The sequence below is a fragment of the Equus caballus genome, chromosome 16 (genome assembly GCF_041296265.1).
Source record: "Equus caballus isolate H_3958 breed thoroughbred chromosome 16, TB-T2T, whole genome shotgun sequence".
NCBI classification, from domain to species: Eukaryota; Metazoa; Chordata; class Mammalia; order Perissodactyla; family Equidae; genus Equus; species Equus caballus.
In genome coordinates this window covers 62670906-62692930 of record NC_091699.1, presented here as the reverse complement: position 1 = coordinate 62692930, position 22025 = coordinate 62670906, and the positions used below count along the sequence as shown (strand labels likewise).

The 22025-nt window shown below is 44.5% G+C and overlaps 1 protein-coding gene and 1 pseudogene across 3 annotated transcripts in view; both read right to left on the bottom strand.

Annotated features, from left to right (window-relative positions):
• Positions 1 to 4855: 4855 nt before the first annotated feature.
• On the bottom strand, positions 4856 to 5178 carry LOC138917959 (large ribosomal subunit protein eL36 pseudogene; annotated as a pseudogene).
• Positions 5179 to 8475: 3297 nt separating this feature from the next.
• Positions 8476 to 22025, bottom strand: part of GLB1 (galactosidase beta 1) — a 90625-nt gene continuing 77075 nt past the window's right edge. For all 3 annotated transcript variants that reach the window (XM_005600856.4, XM_005600858.4, XM_005600857.4), the window contains one exon: positions 8476 to 9050. In XM_005600856.4, coding sequence (XP_005600913.3) covers positions 8796 to 9050 — 255 coding nt within the window. In that variant the 3' untranslated portion in view covers positions 8476 to 8795. The remainder of the gene's footprint in view (positions 9051 to 22025) is intronic.

The following is a 22025-nucleotide window of genomic DNA, read 5'->3' as shown; positions in this document are numbered from 1 at the left end:
CTAGGTGGTGACTGCTCTGTCAGCTCGGGTCCTAGTGTGAAAACAAATAGGGAACTAAGACCTCTAACTAGTTGGCAAAGGACATGTAACAAGAATGAGAAATGAATCTTGTTGTTTTAAGCCACTAAGTCTTGGGTGTTGTTTGTATATAACATAACTGAGCCTATACTGACTGATACAGAAATATTGGTCTAAATCACCAAAAATATTATCCTCATTATACAATCATACAAGACACTTCACATCTAGCTCCTTGATCTCACTGTGGCCTCGTGTGTTCTCAGATCTCTCCAGCCCTGTCATATATATTTCTGTGAATGGTCTTGCCTTCTCTTAGCTCTGGCTATCTGCATATGCTGTTAAATTTACCTCAGATGCTTTTCCCCCACCCTTCTCATGGCTAACTTTTACTCATCCTTCAGGTTTCAATTTAGATATCTATAGCAGATGCTGATGGCCTACCCAAAACTCCTTTAGGGACTGGTGTACATGGTCCCCAGCTTCGGTGAGCATTGCCTGCTAATAGTTCACAGATGCCCTCCTCTCTTTTTGTTTGGCCACCTCCCCACCATCTTCCCATAGCATAACTAGTTTCTCCTCCCCCTCAGTGGCAGCCTGCAGCCAACGGCTGGCTGACATGGGGGGAGTATAAGAGACTGGCCCCCTTGACTCAAGGTGAGACCAATTTTGTGGTGCAATTAATATGTGTGCGTTTCTCTGGAATTAGCCAGCCCAAGCTGACCTACTGCCTGACCTCAGACACAGGAGTGAGCCAAATCAACATCAGCAGAGCCTGGGCCAGAACAGAACTGCCTAGCAGAATTGTGAACTAAATAAACAGTTGTCTTAAGTTGAAGGTAGTGTCCTTGCTTATCTTTATTCCCCTGCCCCATGTTCTTCCCTCATTCCCTTTCTCCTTAGAGCAGCCCCTCTATAAACCACATGCACCCGAATCCTTGTCTTATGCTCTGCTGTAAGAGAGTCCCTGACTGCCTGGGCCTGGACTGTGAACCCCTCCTGTGCTGCTCCGTCACTTGTGCTGTCCTGTCCTGGGTACCCATGAGACTGCATCGAAACTGTTTACTTACCTCTCCTACTAACTATAAACCTCTTGAAGGCATGGGCCCTGTTTTTATTATTATTGCTACTGGTAGTAGCTCTATACTCTTTAAAAAAGAGATTGAGAGAGGGGGTTGTAAACTGTTTACCATTTTATCCCCAATTCCTAGTATGTATTAGGTACTCCCTAATAGTTGAATGAATGAATGAATGATTGAAGGTTGTCCTAGATTTAACAGAGATACAGCCTATAAGTACTTTTGTAGAGCATATTGGAGATTAATATTTCCATGAAGAACGGATCTTGGGGACTTTTCAGGTGCAAAGACCAAGGACTTAAGTGATAGGATCTCTGAAATGAAGAAGAGACAATTCCAGTGTATAAAAACATGGGAGCAGAAAAAGGCAGAATTTTGGTACCAACAGAAAGAGGAGCAGTTGAGACCAAGATGATGTTGAAGGGTCCTGCTCAGTGAGCAGGCGCTGAAAGTTTGGTTCACTCTCGCTGTATGGTATTCACATTCTACATGTTACTACATAGGTAACATGGGTACTGTATTTTTATATGAGTGAAGAGTTGGTTATTCTCAAAAGCATTGTTCTATTTGAATACGAGATGGGTGGCTCCTCCCTATCTATTAAGAGGTAAAACTCTGGTGTTGGGAGTGGGAAAAATCAGATGATTATCCTAGTCTCCTTTCTTCCTATCTTCCAGCTCTATCCTCCTGAACAAGCAGAATCCCATCTTTAACCAGGTTGGCTTCAGTAGAGTTTGTAATGAGACTGACATGAATCTGTAATGACCTCAGGACAGGGTCTGGAAGATGTATCCAATAAATACTTACCTATTATCAGCTTATCAGGCAATCACAGAATTTTTTAATAGAAAGATAGGCAAAACCAGTCCTCTACCCAACCATCTTCCATCTAGCTGTTCTTTCTTGTAGATATTTATTTAGTACTGCAAAAATCCCGTCTAATGGACAGACTTGGCATTTAGATTCTAGGCAATCTCAATTTTGGAGTGCAAACCATGAAAAACTCTTCAAGGTCCCTGGGGGCTCTGGGAACGGCCCAAGAACCTCTGATCCACTACAAATTAACTCTTCAGTGTGGTTTCTCAAGTACTTTATCGTATTCGTTCTTTGCAAATGCGTATTGGTGTGTACCAAGCAGGGCAGAGAGCGGGCCCGGTCACCCACAAGGAAAGTTGTGAGTTCTTATCATCCCAAGAGCTTGAGTTGATGTCAATCTGCAGTGCCTCTCCGCCCACTCCCAGTCTCTTCAGCCCGTCTCATCTTGAGGAAGAGCTCCCTCCAGAGAAAAACTGTGAGTTGCCATTTGACTGCTCAACTGCAATTCCATGTAATGCCTCTCTGCTCGCTTCTTTCGAAGAAATTCGCTGCTCACGCAACTTTTCAGTGAAATTCCTGGGGAATTCGCTGAGTGTCAAAGAACAAGTCAAAGCAGAAGAGAGGCTGGGCTCCGCGATGGTTGCTTTTGTCAAGGCCAAGGCCCGGCCTTGGGAGAAAGCCATCTTCCAGTGTGGAGGATTCCTTGCTTCCTGACCTGTGTCCACCGGGGTCCCACATGTACTAGCCATTCTGCTCACCACACACACACACAAGACTCATGGGTCATTCACCAAAACCTGGGGCCACAGCTCTCACACATGACCTGACAGCAAGCCAGGCAGCATGGCTGAAAATTTATTCTTCTGTGTTTTGAGTTTTCTCAAATGGATACAAAACTTTCTCCTTGCAGCCCAATCAATCAAGGCAACCTGCCTATGGGAAAAGAGTGTATGATTTGGAGGCAAGAGACTTGAGTCTCAGCTTGGCCCTCCCAATTTTGGGTAAATCATAATCCTTCCTACCTCTCAATTTTCCTAAACTGCAAATTGGGCTGCATGTCACTTGTACTATTTCTTCAAAACAGATACTATGTGCAAAATAAAACATCAAAAGTACTTTATAAATATTGTTATTAACTACCATCAAAATTTAAGTCATAAACTAAGAAACTTCAGAAGATGTGTGAAAATAATAGATTTTTCAGGATACTATAACCTGGTTGGAGAGAGCTCCAATCCCCATCTTTCTCCAGTCTCATCTCTCTCCACTTCAAACTCCAGTCAGATTGAGCTACATGTCATCAGTTTCTGGAATTCTCTATTGGATTTCTACACCCTGAATCTTTGCAGATGCTGCTTCCCTCTCTGAAGTGTCTTCTGCCCTCTTCACTTCTACCTTTTCTCCTTCTCTTATTCTCTATCTCGCTCAACTCCAGGAAGCTTACCTTGGCCAATCTCCACTCCACATCAAGTCCAAGATTAGATCCAGCATGCTCACAGCGCTCTGGTCTTGTCCCTGGCATTATCTTCCTTACACAATATCACATTGTGCATTTACACATCTGTGTGCTGTGGCCCTGAGGGGCCAGAAATGTGCCCTGCTCAGTAGTACGGGGCTCAGAGTAAGTACTGAATGAAAATTTATTGAGTAAATGAAAAAAATCTACACTAATTGTTAAAAGGTGAGGAGCACACTTATCATCTTAAAAAGCGATAAGACCTGAAACCCTGGGGATTCCTCACTGGCACTTCTTGGGACACTTCATGATTTCAAAGGCCATGGAAAAGAGGACAGGTGAACCACAACAGCTAAGGCACCCTGGGAAAAAGATCCCAATTCTCAGTAAAAGTTAAAGCAAAGTTGAAATTGGACAGACTGCACGCCTTGCTCAGGAATCTAAATTGAAAGACTTCACCAAAGATAATAAAGAAGGAAACGAGACTGAGTGTTAAGTGCAGCACCCATCACCTCACACTGCCATATACTGTGGCTGGTGGGTGGTTTACATAGTGGATCTCTAGTCTAGGTTCAGAGTCCTCTTTAGTTAATACCTGGCTGGGTTACCAGGGACTAGGTAATCTACAAAAGAGGCAAAGGATCCGATTCATTCAACACAGGCTAAATGTACCTGTTGTGGACCAGGCACAGTGATTCGTCAATGGGGTCTTGGACCAAGGATGAATAGGACTCCATTCACACTCACCAGGTTTTCAGACTTTTAGGGGAATGGACAGAAATATACTAAACCGACTGTGCTACAACACAGTACTATGTGTACCTATGAGGGTTTTTGAACATGGCCGCAAATTCTTTGTCATTCCTCCCATCAAGGGCTGAGGTCTACATTCCCTCCCCTTGAATCTGGGTGTGCTGTGACTGCCTTGACCAATAGAGTACAGTGGAAGTGACACTATGTGACTTCTGCATCTAGGTCTTAAAGGACCACACAGCTTCTGCCTGGTTCTGTTGCAATGCTTACTCTCCAGAAGTCCCTCCTGGAACACGCCCTCTCAGAACCTGGCTATCACATGGAGGAAGCCAGAAATACATGGAATGGCCATGTGTAGATGCTTTGGTTAACAGTCCCAGCTGAGCTCGGACCTCAAATCATCTCAGTCCACATGCAAGACATTTGAGAGAAGGAAGCTCTAGATGATTTCTGGTACCTAGCAAAGGCCCCAGATGTCACAGAGCAAAGACAGGCCATCCTGTTGCGCTGTCTGAATTCCTGACCCACAGAATCAGGTGCATTACAAAATAGCCGTTTCATGCCACTTAAGGAAACTTATTGAAGTGGTTTGATAGACACCAACAGACAACCACCAAAAGCACACAATGATGAGAAACGCCCTTTGGGCTAGGAATTCAATGTTAGCCCTGGAAAGTTGCTTAATTTCTTTTTTTCTGTAACAGTTTCAATACGCACACAGCGGGGAGGGAGTTCAGGCCTTCTTCACAGCCTTGGCAGCTTTCCTCATGGCAGCTAGGATGTTGCTTAGCTTCTCTTGCTTCCTCTTGGCATGGAGTTGTGTCCCCACACTTTTTGTGATGAACTTGAGGGCCTGCTTGTCCATGGAGACCTCGAGCAGCTCTGTGGCACATCGCTCACACCGGGCAGAGTCACACACCTCTGGGATCAAGTCCCACATGAATTTGGTGTGCTTAGTGAGGTGCCAGCCAGGCGGCTGTGCCTTGGCTTGCTCATGTTCTTGGTCACCCTGTGGCCCTTGTTAAGACCCACAATCATGGGGTAGCGCAAAGCCATGGCTGCTGTTTTTCAGTGGCTGCTGTGGCAGAAGGACCCTACTTAAGTTTTGAGAGCCCCCTGTAGTGTCAGGTTAATGCTGGAGGGTCTTGACGGAAACGCACCTTCGCCCTTTCTGTGGAACGTGCCCCCCGCCCCCAGGTCTGCATCCATATTTTATACTAGACTGTCTCCTTTACCTTTGCAAGCTTTAGCCAAGCACGGCGGCTGATCGGGGGAATGAAGTTGTTGAACTGAACACAAAGGGATCTGGGGAAAGGATGGTGTGTCCTGGGTGGCATTTCTTCCCCCCTTGTCCCTCAGATTTCCAGATGATCATTTATTGGCTTCTGTGGAGGAACGTCATAGGAAAGAATCAAACCAGCAAGTGCCATGTGAGGTGCTTTTATGATTACTGCATTTGATTTTAAAATCCCATGAGGTGGGGACCACACTTCGGAGATGAGGAAATTGAGGCTTCTAAGTCAATCACTTGCTTGAGATCATGCCAATGGGAAGTGATGGAGGGGAGCACGAATGCGTTTCTGTCCCAGGGCTTGTCTTGTTTCACCCAGGGAGACAGTGCTGCTGGCTTGGGAGTTCAGAGGCTGAAGCTCATGGGAGGTTTCCTCACATGTTGGGAAAGCCCCTTGTGGTGCAAACAGAGCAATTGTCTGGTGGATAATCAGTTCAGAATCTTCACTGGGCATTTACAGATAACCAGATAGCTGCTAGGTGTCCAGTTAAACCTCAGTGCCAGCGGCCAGAGGGCAAGGGACAACCCAGAAAGTAACACCCAGTCAGATCAAGAGCAGGGGCCGAGTTTCAACCCAGAACCACCTCACTCCAATTTTCTGGACATTGACTGGACTTTCCTCACAGCCCACGGATACTGGTCCACATTAGCTGTCTATTCTACCACAGACCAGACAGAATCCCTCACACTGACTAAAAACGTGATTTCAGAAAATGACTTTTCTCAAAAAGCAAGAAACAAACACCACACAAGATGATTTCCTATTTGTGTCATCTGACAGAAGACACATTGCTTGTTGGGGAAACAACGAAAAAAACCCAAACTCAGATGAGCACTAAACAATTTCATTCTGAATAAACTCAATGTGCTGAGAAACGGAGACAAAGAGAGACACTGAAAGGGGCAGAGCAGGGAACAGACAGAGAGGACGCAGGGGGCGCTAACTCCGGAACAGAGAGGGCTCTGCCCAGTGCGTCTCCGCCTCTTCTTTGTTCCTTGCCAGCCTCAAGAAAGGTGTTCTGGAATTGTTTGGCAGTTTCTTAAAAAGTTAAACATACATTTACCACATCACTAAATAATCCACTCCTAGGCACTTACCCAAAGGAAATGAAGACATATGGCCACACGAAGAATCGTGCCTGGATGTTCTGATCAGCATTATTCATAATAGCCCGAAACTGGAAACAGTTTGAATGTTCATCAAAGGTTTACATGGCAGGCAATAAAGGTTTTGCCCTTATTATTTTCAGAGATAGCATCCATACACAGAGTTAAGAATTCAGGAGTCACCAAGGCACATTGTGTTTTAAGAGTGACATTGCAGAAGGTAAAATGTACGCCCCTCACAGGCGCTATGGAGAGTCGGACAGGTTGTGAGTAGAGTCCAGGGTGGTACTATTTATGGATTAAGATCCCGTTTTCCAGGACATGACATTTTGGACAAGTGATGTCATGGTGCTGAAGAAGGAGAACCCCAAATGATTCCCTCAAACTGACAAGACACAACACTCTGCCTTTGGATGGAGAGAGCCCAGACTGGAACCCAGCTCCACCTCTCCCTGAAGCTTTAAATGTTTTCATCTGTAAAATGGGCTTAGCGCTGCCTGCCTTAGAGGGTGGTTCTGAAGATCCTATGAGAGAATCGAAGGGAAGTGTACACTGTGACGAGGCGATCCCACTTCACTGCCTGAGCCTTCTGGAGACTCCATGCTGGTCTCTGATATAGGGGTGGTGCCGTTTACCAATGTACATAATGCTTTAAAAAGAATCACCTCACATGTCTTTCCAAAGCTTATCACTGGCCCAGTTCTTGAGTAGTATTTTACAAGTTTTCAGTAACTTAGTAGTAGAACGAAGAGTCATGAAACAAGGTCGTGGGTCCATGTAGCATCTCCTTCACCCTACGGTATGCCCAAACGCCAAACGAGGCAGAACATCTAGAAAAAGATGTATGGAAAACAGTCCTAAATAAACTTCTAGTCTCAGTTTGTGTCAACTCACATATGCCTCTTGCAGTTGGCTCAACCAGAGTTGAAAACTCCCTGTTGAATCCCAGATATTCATTACCGATGTCAAGGAGACAAGGAAAAATACACTCCCACGAAAACATGTTGTAGATTAGCACCAAAAATCTTTCCTTTCTTCCTCCTTTAAAAAAACTTGCATCTTCTCTGTAAAGAATTTAAAGCACAGATAAACAAAAAAGAGAAGGTAACTCTCAAACACTTTCCACCCAGATAGGATCATGTTAACATTTCTTGTTTCTGTTGTCCCAGTCTTTTCCTAGGCGAATAGAAGCACATGTTGATATACTATGTATGTGATGTGTCACTGGACGTTAGAGCCAGACTACGTGGGTTCAAACTCTGTCTCTACCACCTACGGCTGTGTGACCAGGAAAATCGGAAAAGATGATAGAACATTCCTCAGGGTTCTTGTGAGGGGTGAGTGAATTAAATATATAATATGCTTAGAACTGGGTATGGTATAGACCAAGGGCTCAACAAATGAGAGCTGCTGCTCTGGACAGGACATGCATACTACGCAATGCCATGTCCCTGTATATCTATGTACGTGCACAGAACGTGCACTCACGTGTATGTGTCTACTGATGTGTGTGCAGGCCTGTGTTGAGTGTGTGGACGTGTGCAGTTTTTATGGCTAAACACAAAATGGGATCAAACTTAAGGTAATCTGCTTTTTCCACACAACACACCATGAAAGTGTTTTCATATAAATAAATACAGATCTACATTACCATTTCAGTGGCTACAGAGTACAGATGAACCACACCATGTACACCCTCCAACTGTTGATCATTTAGATCGTTTGCATAATCGTTTTGAGTTGCACTTATGGGCTACCTAGTAAATACAGAAATTCAAAAGGAAGTCAAATAAGAATCAGAAAAGCAGTAGTCCACTAGATCAAACCAAGGCTCTTTTCCATTCCTTTGAACCTCAAGTTAGTGAAGTGGCTTATTCAGCCCACTCAAGTCTAGTTATGATTTAAATCAGAACATATAATTTAATACCGGCTTCACATTAAAAACAGTAACATCATTTGAGTACAAATTTTATTGACTAAAGAGACAAGATTCTTGCAAAGTAAAAATCAGAAACACCTTGAAAGCTTCCACCCAGCTCTGCAGACACGTCAGTGCATTCCTGGGCTACCTCCCATCACACATCCATGGTGGCCCCTGATGGTGGCGGGTCAGGCACTGCAAGGCTGCAGGGGAACTCAGGCGAAAACACACATACTGAATTTATTTTCCCATCAGACTCTTCAGTGAATGTTGGCATTACCAGGGGGATATATGAGGTATGTGCAAGGCTAGAACCCCAAAGGGTTCAGCCTTTAGTCATCTTGTACCATCTAGTCATAAGCCCTGAATAGACAGGTGTGGAGGGAGACGACTTTGGGTTTGAGACGCACCGATATCCGGCCTGTCCACGAACTCCACAGCGCACAGTTCTAGGTTATTGTCACTGCAGGGTGCGTGCTCCAGTTCCAGTACGATGACTGAGTTTGGGGCCGATGTCATCAGGATGTGCTGTGGCACAAACAAGGTCATCTGGGGACCCCGTGCTGGCCAATAGCGTCCAAGGTTAAAGCCATTAATCCACACCTGCCCCTGGAGAGAAAGAGAACAAGAAAACCATCAACCCCAGCTGCACTGACAACCCCGACGAGCGAGACAGCCTTGATGCACACAGGTCAGCACTGGTGGAGGCGGGACATGCCCCCATCAAGGTGCTCTCCCGCCACACACAAGACCTGAGAAGCAGGCCCACAACAGTCTTGGTTCCAGCATCCTGTTGAGATGACTGGCCAAGTTGGGCAAGGGCTGGGTGGGAGAAATAACAAAAAGTTGCCCTGGATACCCACTCCTGATTCAGGAAAATACATGTTTAGTCCCTCTGATGGGCTTTAGCAGGCACACATGTCAGTACTGGACAGCACTGTGGCAGTTTCACCAAGTTTCTGAATTTCGTCCTGGGCCCCAGGGGACTGCTTGTCTCCATATACCATCTTCTCCCTGACTCCTCTGGACACAGAGGAGAATTGCCGAGCTGCCTCCTCAGGAAGATGAGCTTTCCTTCTTTGCTGTCCCCTCCTAGAGGGTCTTGACCACGCTGTCTGCGTGCACAGGATGAACACAGGCCTGCAGCCCGTGTGCACACAGGTCCCAGGAGCCATCCCCAAACAATCTCTCAAGTAGCATGTGGGGGTTGGGGGAGGGAGAGACGGGCCCACTCAGTTGGGTGTCTGTTACTGCTGTGTTTTAACGGTTTTCACAGCAGCATCAGAGTGAGGATGGGGACTCCACACTTGCTTCAAGGAGCAGAGCTGGCCCTACAAGCTGCAAAGACACTTTCTGAGAGTAGGACAAGTTGCTTCCCTACAAAACTGAGAGTGGAGGAGAAACCCCTAGAGAACAGGGCCCATGTCTGGGTGTGTCTGCACAGCCTTCCTGCATGTCCTAGGATTTGCTCATGGGGTAAGACTTAACAGTTGGCTGAACAGATGGAACATTCCATTACTAAGAAAGAAAGAGGGTGAAGGAGGGAAATCATACACACACACGAGAGAGAAAGAGAAAATGTAGGAGAGGATAGAAGGAAGGAATCAAGCAAGAAGGAAGGGAGGGAGGAAGAAGGAAAGAAACTGCTACTCACAGTGGCTGAAACATAACTGGGGGAACCTGGTGGAGGCCCAGGATGGCCACCACCTGGCCAGCCCTGAGTGCCAGCAAGCTCCATGACACAGCTGCAGTCGCTTATCCTAGAGCTACTTAGTTGCCTACCTCTGGGTATTTCCCAGCCTCCACGTGTCCGCTTTATTCCAGCTCCCTCTGAATTCCCTCCCTGAGTTCAAATCTTAGTCCTGCCACTTACTGGCTGCCTGATCTTGGGCAGGTCCCAATTCCCACCGGTAACAGGGGACAGTGACGACAGAAGGAAGCAGTGCATGCAGATCTCGGGGTCAGCACAGTGCCTGGCCCTGGGGAGGTGCTCTGTGAGTGGTAGCACTCCTCACACTCCTAAAATAAAAAGATCGTGGCATTCTCATGCCCACAAAAGGAGGCCAGTGATTAAACGACACCTGCCTGTTGGATTAAGTCATTTAGAAAAAGGTTGACAGTTTCACAGTTCTCAGAACGATTTTACTCTTGTTTTTACCACGGGATATGCTATCTCGATCCATCCTAAAGGTATATACAATGACAGCTTTACCAGGTTTTTATCAGTTTAAGATCTGCCGGTGCCTTGTTTTCACAGTAATAGAGAACGGCAGCGCTTGACTTCCTGCAGTCAAGGGGGAAGATGGTGCAAAGGTGGGTGAGGAATAGGGCTCTGTGAGCAGCACATGAGAACGCCTGTGCGACACGGGCTGCACACTGGGTCCCAACCAAGGTCAAGCCAACTCCTGACCAAATGGCGAGGTGAGTGACATAGAGGTTTGGTCCCTTCTCACCCCTAAAATTCCATTTCCTAAGTATCCAAGAGACGGTCCCTCACATGCATTGTGAGGAATCAAGCATGTCCACCTGGAACTGTTTCCCTGAATCCCCTTTGCCAGAGGGTTTTGGGTTAGAGTTGGCCAAAAGAGGACCTTGCTTGAGATTAGTAAGGTGGAAGGGAAGCAGCAGCCATTGCCCTTGGGGGGTTATCTTGGTTAAACGCGGGACTGATATAACCAGGGGCGCCTGTGAGTTCAGCTCGCCCTTGGTGTCCTCTATTCCATGTCTAGTTGGTCTTCCTAAACGCTGCCTGCTGAGCAACAGTGCCGTAGCCTCACAAGTCCCAAAGACCTCCCTGTCAGCTCCCCAGAGCACGACGTGGGTGGCTGGACTTGCTGAGATTCCTGACTTGACCAGCTTGGGAGGGCCGAGTAGTGTTCCTGCCTTTGATCTCTGACCCCTCTTCCAACTTCCACTTTCCCAGCTCCTCCCACATTAGTGCAAGGTCTAACTCTCACCAATGAATACTCACAATGGCTCCACTTCCCAGTCTGCACTGTGACTGATGGAGACAACCCCCAATTGTCGCTCCTAGTTGCTGATCAAAGTTGGTATTATTTTTCTCCTAGTCACTTCTTTAATTCTGGACACTGCATGATCTGTTCTAGTTATTCTTTCCTCCCCCAAATTATCACCTGTGGCCCATTTTGAGCCTTCAGCTCCCATATGAACTCTGCCTCCTGGCTCACCCAAATGACTCTCCAGTTTGTGGGTAGCATGCCTTGCACATTCTAACTTTCCCCAAACTCAGGGTTAATGTCTTCTTTGGCTTTGGTTAATTCTCCAAAGCTACGAATTTCTTCAGGACAAAATTTCCCTCCACTCACAGCTCCTAACAGAATGGGCATTAAACGAAGTTTACGGTGGATGGGTTGTCCTTCCAAGAGAGAGGAGTGAAGAATTTGGAAAGAACAGGTCATACAGGCACATAGCTCTGAGGCAATGCTGTCCAACAGAACTTTCTGCAATGACAGAATGTTCTGCACTGCACAATAGAATAGCCACTAGCCACATATGGCTATTGAACACTTGAAAAGTGGCTAGTGTGAAGGAGGAATTGAATTTTCACTTTTTTTTTTTTTTTTTTTTTTTGCTGAGGAAGATTCGCCCTAAGCTAACACCCATCACCAAGCTTCCTCTTTTTTGCTTGAGGAAGATTTGCCCTGAGCTAACACCTGTGCCAGTCTTCCTCTATTTTGCATGTGGGTTGCTGCCACAGTGTGGCCACTGATGACTGATGTAGGTCTGTGCCTGTAAACCGAACCCAGACCACTGAAGCGGAATGTGCCGAACTTAACCACTAGGCCATGGGGCCAGTCCCTGAATTTTTACTTTCAATTAATTTAAATTAAGTGTAAATAGCCACATGTGGCTAGTGGCTGTCATACTGGACAACATAGTTGAGGCTGGTGAAATGTAATTTCATCATCAGAGCACAATCTCTCTGCTTCTCTCCACTGTCACAGCCAGTCTTCTTTTTTTTAGGATTGACCCCAAGCTAACATCTGTTGCCAATCTTTTTTTTTCTTTTTTCTTCTCCCAAAGCCCCCCAGTACATAGTTGTATATTATAGCTGTAGGTCCTTCTAGTTGTGGCATGTGGGATGCTGCCTCAGCATGGCTTGATGAGCAGTGCTAGGTCCATGCCCAGGATCCAAACTGACAAAACCCTGGGCCGCCAAACTACAGCACATGAACTCAACCACTCGGCCACAGGCCCGGACCCCAGTCTTCTAAATTAAGTCATAATCAGTGCTGTCTTAGACCACTGCAGCCTCCTCGCAGGTCTCCTGACTTCCTCTGTTAACTCCAGGACCCAGGCTCCAGCAGCAGCAAAACGAAAATCAGATGATTTTTACGCCTCCTGCTTCTAACCGCCTTCCCCGGTCCACAGATCCAGGCCTTCTTCCTCTCTGCCCTGCCTCCGCCCCTCTCCCCCTTGCTCACTGAGCTCCCCACTGAACTTTTTCGCATTACTTTAACACACCAAGCTTGTCTCCCCTGCACATTAACCATTCCCCAGGCCTGAAAGATTGCTCCCCCAGGCCTAAAGCTTTCTGATCACTGGGGTCTCAACTCCATCATCACCTCCTCAGAGAGAGGGGCAAGGTCACCTTCTAACACTGGGCCTTCCATTCCAAGTCACTTACTGTCCCTTTCATCTCTTCTTTTTCTTCTAGTTATTATCATTGTTTGAACTTCATATCATTTGTTTGGTTACTGGTTTATAGCTATTCCCAGCATTGACTCTATGGAGGGAAAGGCTTTGTCCATCTTGTTCAAGGCGACATTCTCAGCATTCAGCAGAGTGATATTCAGTATATACCGAGCAGCCCTCATTAGATAATACTGGTTGATAATTCTGCCTGAGAAAAAATTCACTGAAGAGGTGACTCGAAGCCCTCTGAAAGAATACTTCATGCTCCTCTGCCCCTGGCTTAAGAGTTTTAGAGAATACTGTTCACAGGAAGAAAAATGAAATATTTGCATTCCCTTCTTCAATCAAAAATAAAGTGATAAGAAAGAGATTTTTGAAAATGCTATAAAAATTACTTTAAAAGAGTTGAACTTTAAAAAATTCCATTTTCAAAAAGTATATACACTCTGATTTTTGTTTCTCTTTAGAAGGTTACGCTGCAATGATTAGTGGAAGCTGGGGTATGCACATGTTGTGAATGTGATCTAAAAGCAGACATACTCTTCATTAATGCAGTGAGCCCAGCGGGGCCAAGCATTTGTAGAGTGAGCCCAGGATGTTCTGGGGCTTCCCAGCACTGTCCCAGCTGAAACGGTTCCATAACAAAATCTGACTTTCTCTGACCCTGGCTTGACCCCTGGTAGACTCCTTGCTCTGCCATTATCACCAAAGTGCTAACAGTTCCAATAAATGTTAGGTTCCTGGAAATGCCTGACCCACTTCTTCATTACTGAGACAGATGTCTGTCTGTCTGTTTTAGATTCTCCAGATAATGAAATCTTCTCATAAGAAGTTAAAGCGAAAGTTTCGATGCTGTACTAAGTCATACTTTGAAACTTTTAAAATTTGGTTGGAAGTTCCTTTGAAAACAATAAACCCAGGTGGAATATTGCCTTTGTTACACTCTGAAAGAAGACATTTAGACACCTGCAGGACTTAAAATGGAAAAGACACAGGTCCATTTCTCCAGGTTAAATGGCTCTCACCACACGCGATTCATGAGTATTTGTAATGTTAACTTGGGAGAAAGAAAAGAAAAAGAGGATAATAATAAGAATAATAAAGGTAAAATAGTAAGGGGCTTGCTTAGAAATAAGATGTTAAATAGACGTCACTAAAGTGCACAGGAGAACATGAATTCTCCCCTTCCTGCAGAGCCAAAGGGGTCTGCAGCTGCTGCCAATCATACCCCTTTGCCTCCTCCTTGGTCTTAGAGTAATAAAGGTAAACAACTTTACGGTTCCTCTGTATTTTAGGAGAGGACAAACAGAATTGAGGCCATCAAAGCACAAAATATTAACATAAAAGATCAATCACTTCCTCCTCTCGTTTCATTACTCCTGTTGACACACAATTTTCCAAAGTGATAAATAAACGAAAAGCAACAGGATATATTGGAGCATACAAGGAAGCCATGTGGTTTAAAACTCATTTGTCCTGACCTTGTTTTTCCAAAAGGGCCTGTCATGGCCTGTTGAGCATGCACTGTACATCTGCTTTAAACATTTATGATGTCCCAAAGACAAGAATGATACCCTTAAAGATAAGGATGTATCTTCCACCCATATCAGCATTCCTTTAAGGATAAGCATCTCTTCCTAAAAACTAAGGATTAATTATCGACCTGCTGCGCTCACCTTGTGACCACTCACCTGCGGACCACCGACCTGCTGTGCCAGCTAAGCATCTCATGACAGCAGTAAAAGAGATATTCCTGTCATATGTGATGTATGCTCTTTGTTTCAAGATGGTATAAAGCACTCTGTACACCCCACTTCTTTGGTGCCCTTCCTTCCTTGAGGAAGGAAGGCCCTGGGCTATAGTCCTCAAACCTGGCTCATAATAAACTTGCCCCAATTTTGATTTATAGATTGATTATGGATTATTTTCATAGACACAAGTTTTATTACTAAATTAATATACATTTTTAGAAAGAAAGAAGTCTGATTATCTAGTTTCCAAGTTCACAGGACTGGTGACTAGAAATAATGAACTAGATGGAAACAGCAGATTTTGTAGGGGGTAAGAACAACTACAAATCAGGCAAAAAAATTTAAAAAGCACATCAAATTCAGAATGAGCCAAAGCAATACTGAGGAAAAAGAACAAAGCTGGAGGCATGACACTCCCTGATTTCAAAGTATATCACAAAGCTACAGTAATCAAAACAGCATGGTACTGGCAGAAAAACAGTCACACACAGAAATGGAACAGAATTGAGAGCCCAGAAATAAACCCACACATTTATGGACAGCTAATTTTTTTGACAAAGGAGCCAAGAACATACAATAAATAAAGGAAAGTCTTTTCAATAAATAGTGTTAGGAAAACTGGACAGCCAAATACAAAAGAATGAAAGTAGACCACTATCTTATACCATATGCAAAAATTAACTCAAAATGGATTAAAGACTTGAATGTAAGGCCTGAAACCATAAAAGTCCTAAAAGAAAAGAACAGGAGTACATTCTTTGACATTAATCTTATCAGTATCTTTTAAAAAGTTTTTTAAATTAAAAAAATATATATTTTTCTTCTTCTCCCCGAAGCCCCCCAGTACATAGTTGTGTATTCTAGTTGTGAGTGCCTCTGGTTGTGCTACGTGGGACACCACCTCAGCATGGCCTGATGAGCAGTGCCATGTCCGTGCCCAGGATTTGAACTGGTGAAACCCTGGGTCGCCAAAGCAGAGCGTGCAAACTTAATCACTCGGCCATGGGGCCAGCCCCATTACCAGTATCTTTTTGAATATCATGTCTCCTCAGGCAAGGGAAACAAAGGAAAAAATAAATGGGACTATATAAAACTAAAAAGCTTCTCCATGGCAAAAGAAACTATCAACAAAACAAAAGACAACCTACCAACTGGGAGAGGATATTTGCAAATCGTATATCCGATATGGGGTTATTATCCAAAATATATAAAAAACTCATACAACTCAACAACAACAAAACAAAACAAACAACCTGATCAAAAAATGGGCAGAGGATCTGAATAGACATTTTTCTAAAGAAGATATACAGATGGCCAACAGGCACATGAAAAGATGTTCAACATCACTAATTATCAGGGAAATGCAAATCAAAACCACAATGAGATATCACCTCATGCCTGTCAGAATGGCTATTATTAAAAAAGCAACAAATAACGAATGTTGGAGAAGATGTAGAGAAAAGGGAACTCGCATACACTGCTGCTGGGAATGTAAACTGGTGCAGTCACTATGGAAAACAGTATGGAGATTTCTCACAAAATTAAAAATAAAACTACCATATGATCCAGCTATTCCACTTCTGGGTATTTATCCAAAGAACATGAAAACATGAAGGCAAAAAAATATCTGCACCCCTATGTTCATTGCAGCATTATTCACAATAGCCAAGACTTGGAAGCAACCTAGGTGCCCATCAAGGGATGAATGGATAAAGGAGATGTGGTGTATATACACAATGGAATATTAGCCGTAAAAAAGATGAAAATCTTGCCATTTGTGACAACATGAATGAACCTTGAGGGTATTATGCTAAGCAAAATAAGTTGGATGGAGAAAGCCAAATACCATATGATTTCACTCATATGCAGAAGATAAAAACAACCACCACCACCAAACACATAGACACAGAGAACAGATTAGTGGCTACTGGAGGTGGTGGGGGTGGGGAGGGAGATAGCGAAATGGGTAAAGAGGCACATTCGTAGAGTGACAGATGGCAATTAGACTTTTGGTGGTGAACACGACATAGTCTATATAGAAGTTGATATATCATGAAACTTATATAAAGTTATAAACCAATGTTACTTCAATAAGAAAAATAAATTAAAAAAATTTCAGAATGAAAGTAGGGTCAGAGCTAAGACCTGTGGCAGACTGCAGAAATGGCCACAATTATTTGCAGCTTCCCCTATCAAGAGGCAGAATCTGTTTCTTTATCCCTTGAATCTGACTGGTCTAGTGACTTGTTTTGGCCAAAGAACGTGGAAGAAGTGACATGTGAATTCTGACTTGGGCCTGAAGAAGCCTCACACATTTGCATTCTTTCTTTGAATCCTGCCAGTCGTCAGGGGAACAAGCCTGGGCTAGCTTGCTGGAGGATGAAAGAGACATGGCCCAGTCTCTTTTGTCGCCTCCGCAGAAAAGTCAGCCAACACCCAGAGCAGAAGGGCATGCCCAGCTGAGACCAGCAGAAGAACCACCCAGTCTGCCAACACTCAGAACGACAAGCTGAATAACAGTGGTTGTTTTAAACCACTAAGTTTTGGATGGTTTATTACACAGCAAAAGCTAACTAATACGCATCAAGGTGCATTAGCACACTACTTTTTAGTAAAGTAAATGATGTTTATAAACCCAATTTAAAAATAGTAGAGTCCTACTCTACTAGTCGGCTCTTCTTTCACTAATCAGTCACTAAATCCTGTCAGGGCTCCCTCAGTTGTGTTTGTGCCTCTCTTAGGGTTGTGGCAAATGACTAAGTGAGAGGACACAGGAGCACTCAGCCAAGTGATGACCATGCAATAAGCTCTCAATAAATGTGGCTGCTAGTATCAGTATTTCCCACAGTGGGACCCTCTCCTCCATCCCCACTGCTACACTAAAGTCCCAGCTTCATTCTTTCTCCCTGGACCGCTTCTCCAGCAGAAGAGCAGATTTCAGGGGTCATGAGGAGGAAGAGTTCTGTTTTACAAGTATCAGGTCAAAGGTACCAACAAAATCCCCAATGGCGGGGCCACAGGGGCATTTGGATGTGGTGCTCTGGATCCTCAAAAATGCTGTTGGAGCTGGAAATTTACGTGTTACCAGAACACCTGTGAGGATGACAGCCCCTGAAAGTGTAAGAGGAGGGTCCAGAAATGAGTCCTGAGGATGGCAACACAGAAGCTGAGAGAGAAGCCTGAGAAAGAACAAAGAAGGGGAAGGAAAACCAGGAGAAATTTGGTCACAGAAGTCAGGAGAAGGGTTTCAAAGGGAGTGGTTACTGTGTCAGATGTTACTTGCATAGAGGTCAAGTAAGACAAGGCCTAAGAAATGTCTGGGGAACACATCACCATGTAGGTGCTGGTGGCCTTGGCCAGAACAGCTTCAGAGGAGTGTGGGAGCAGAAGAGCAGTTCCTACTCATCGCCCTCCACTCTTGTGTTGGTTCTACTGGTTGGGTCCTTTGCCTAACAGCTCCAAACCTGGGACAGGAACCTCACCTCTGCATTCCCTTAACAAGCACTGAATACATACCTTTAATTTACATTGTATTGTAACCCACCTCCCGATTTGTACAGACTTACATGGATAGATTCAAGACTGACAGGCCTTCTACAGGATGGCCATAAAATCTAAAACATACCAAAAAAATAAAGCTGCATTCAATACAATGAAATAATGTCATCTCTATGTTTCCAGACCTTATGGCCACCTCTTTGATGGCCAAGAGCAGATGGCCAAGACTTGGAGGATTAGTAAGTACTTGAGACTGAACACATCCAAAATAGAGCTTCTGCCCCCAACCTGCGCTCCTCCAGTCTTCCCCACCTTAGAAACTGACAACTCCATCCCTCCAGTTGTGGAGGCGCCAGACTCTGGAGGCCTCCTTGACTCTTTTCTTTTTTTTTTTTTGTTTACATTTTTATTGAGGTACAAATAACAATATTATATTAGTTTCAGGTGTACAACATAATGATTCCATATTTGTATGCATTGACTCTTTTTCTTAAACATCACACCCAATCTTTCAGCAAATTTTGCACTTCTAGACAAATTTTGCACTTCTCTCTATCCACCTAAGTCCACAATTTCTTACAAGATTTCTATAACAGCCTCTTATCAGGAGTCCCTGCTTCTAGTCTCACCTGCTATATAATCCATTCCCCACTGAGAAGTGATCTTTTAAATGTAAATCAGTCATTTTACTCTCTGCTTAACACCCTCCACTGGAGCAGAGAGAAGCCAAATTCCTCACTGTCACCATCTGACTTGACCCTCCCCCACTTGCCAGCTCCTCATCTCCCACACTCTTCCCCTTGCTCACGGGATCTTTCTTGCTTCAGGCCTTTGCACTCACTGTTCTCTAGTTCTGGAATGTTCTTCCTCTGGCTTTTTACATGGATGACTCAGTCTCACTCAATGGTAACCTCCTCCTAGAAGCATCCTTGACTATTCTGTATTTGATGGTTTTAAAATACGGCCATAAATTCTCCAACATTTTTTGCTTCAATGGGTAGAAACTAATTCCCATCCCAAGAACAGGGACTGGACTCAATGACTCTCTTTTAACAAAGAGAATGTGACAAAAGTGATGCTATGTGACTTCCAAGGCTAGGTTATAACAAAGGATAGTTTTTGCCTGGCTCTTTCTTTCCTGGCTTGCTCACTCTAGGGAAAGCCAGTCATCACGTCATGAGGATGCTCAACTGTGTGGGGAAGAACTGAGGCCAGCACCAATGTGCCAACCATGTGAGTAAGCCACCACTGAAGTGGATGCTCCAGCCCCAGCCAAGCCTTCAGATGATGCAGCCCCAGCTGACAGCTTGACCATAAGCTCATGGGAGACCTTGACCAGAATCGCCCAGCCACGCCAGTCCCAAATTCCTGACGCAGAGAAATTGTGAGGATAATAAATAAATGTTTATTGCTGTTTTAAGCCACTAAATTTTAGAGTAATTTGTTACATAGTAATAGATAACTAATACACCATTAAAATAGCAACATCTTCACCCCCACATCTTACTTTACGTTGCATCATTACCTTTATTTTCTTCCTAATTGTTATCACTATCTGAAATGATAGTGTTTAATTGTGATGTTTCCCCACTAGCAGTGTCCTTGTCTATCATGTTCATGTGCTCAAAAGTCAGTCACCAAGTACTTCCCTCTCTGGTACATGCTACACACTATTGCCATCTCTGCTCATATCACTTTGAAGCTTAAAACCGCCCCTAGTTCTACAAAGTTCTCAAGGTAATATCCAAACTCCTTGGTACATGAAGCCATGAAACCACCTTTCCAACTGCATTTTCTACCACTTCCCTCCTCATTCTTTCTGAGATATCTTCTTTGACACTGACCAATTCCCCAATTCTCTGGACACCAACTGGGTGTCTAACAATCTAATTAGATTCTGACACCATCTACCCAGAGTTAGTGTCAGATCCCACAAGTTAAACGGCTCAGTCCTACAAGATTGCCCCCACTTCAGACACCAGTTGCAAGTCCTGGGCCACCTGTATTTCTGACTGACCCCCTCTTCAGGTTCAATAGTTTGCTAGAATGGCTCAGAGAACTCAGGAAAACCTTGTACCTACATTTATGGGTTTATTATAAAGGATGCAACTCAGGAATGGCCAGATGGAAGCGATGCATAGGGCAAGGTATGGAAAGTGGGATGTGAGCTTCCAGCCCTCTCCAGATGCACCTCCTAGTGCATGGATGTGGTCACCAACTCAGAAATCCTCTGATCTGATTGTTCAAGAGTTTTTATAGAGCTCAATCTCTAGCCCCCCCGGCCCCCCCGCCCCCGACTCCAGAGGTTGCTGGGTGGGGGCCTCAAGACAGGACTGGTCACCAGAAAGATCAAATGATTACAAGGTTGGAAATGTCAAAAGCAAAATGCAAAAATAATTTTAAAATAAAGGAATTTTTGTCAGCCCTTTGTTATAAATTCTTTTATTTCGTGATTTTTCTTTTACCTCTTGAAAGAATGTTTGCCTTTAAAAAATAAAATTGCCTTTAGTCAGTATTCTAATTTGATTCTCAGCTTCTCAAAGCATAATTTTTGTTGAGGAAAAGTAGGCCATTATCCCATCCCTCTCACCACCATGCTCGTTATGCACCCAAACCTACCACAAGAGACTAAAAAAACGCAGGAAGGCTGCAGGGGAGGTTCACGAGCCTTATCCACACCCATCTGAAGGACAGATAAACAGCACAACCGTCAGTGCACTGTCAGAACACGACATCTTAGGATGGCACATACGACACAGCCGAAGCAGTGAACAACACTGCCTGTCTGGGGGAGTTTGCAGTCAGACAAGAGTTCTGTGCACACAGAACCCTGGCCTGTGTCTCTTAGACAGAGCAAAACATGCCTGATCGCTTCCCACTGAAATCCCAGTTGACTTTCTGGCGTTTAACCAGAAAGCCACATCCGACTCAAGTCCAGACTAACGAGAAGTGATTTTTTTAAATCTTGTGAATCACCCTTATCAGTGACTTCATTCACTAAATCAAGGTAGTTTCTTTACAGCAAGTCAATAAAAGAAGCCAAGAGTCTGGGGACAGTGGCCTCGACAGGCCCTCCCTGATGGAGGAGGATGAAGGAGGCAGAGTCTTAGAAATGACTGGGGCTTCAGGTGCCATTTGGTCCATCTGCCAGAGTGCTCATTCTCCCAAAGTCATAACTCAGCACGCTGTGAGGGAGGGGGATCTGTCTGTTCTGAGTCTACTGATCGTTCAGAACCTCAGGAGCCGGGCCAGGACTATCCTCAACAACAGGGGACACCACGTGCCAGAAAATAATGGAAACCATGCATGCTGTTTTATGTATGATGTATGTCCTCTGACCTTTAGACTTATGCAACCCAGGTCCACAAATCCCATGGATGGGCCCGTGTGTGTGTGTAAAGGTTTATTGAGATATAATTCCCATACCACACAATTCACTCATTTAAAGTGTACACTTCAGTGGTTTTTAGCACACTACAGAGCTGTGCAGCCATCACCACAGTCAACTTTAGAACATTTTCATCCCCCCACAAAGGACCGCTGAACGCTTGAGCATTCACTCCCCATTCCCCTGCAACCCCCGCTTTCCCTGCTCTAGACAATCACTAATCTTCCTGTCTCTACAGAGATCCCGATTCTGGGCATGTCACATAAAGGGAATCATATAGTATGTATGGCT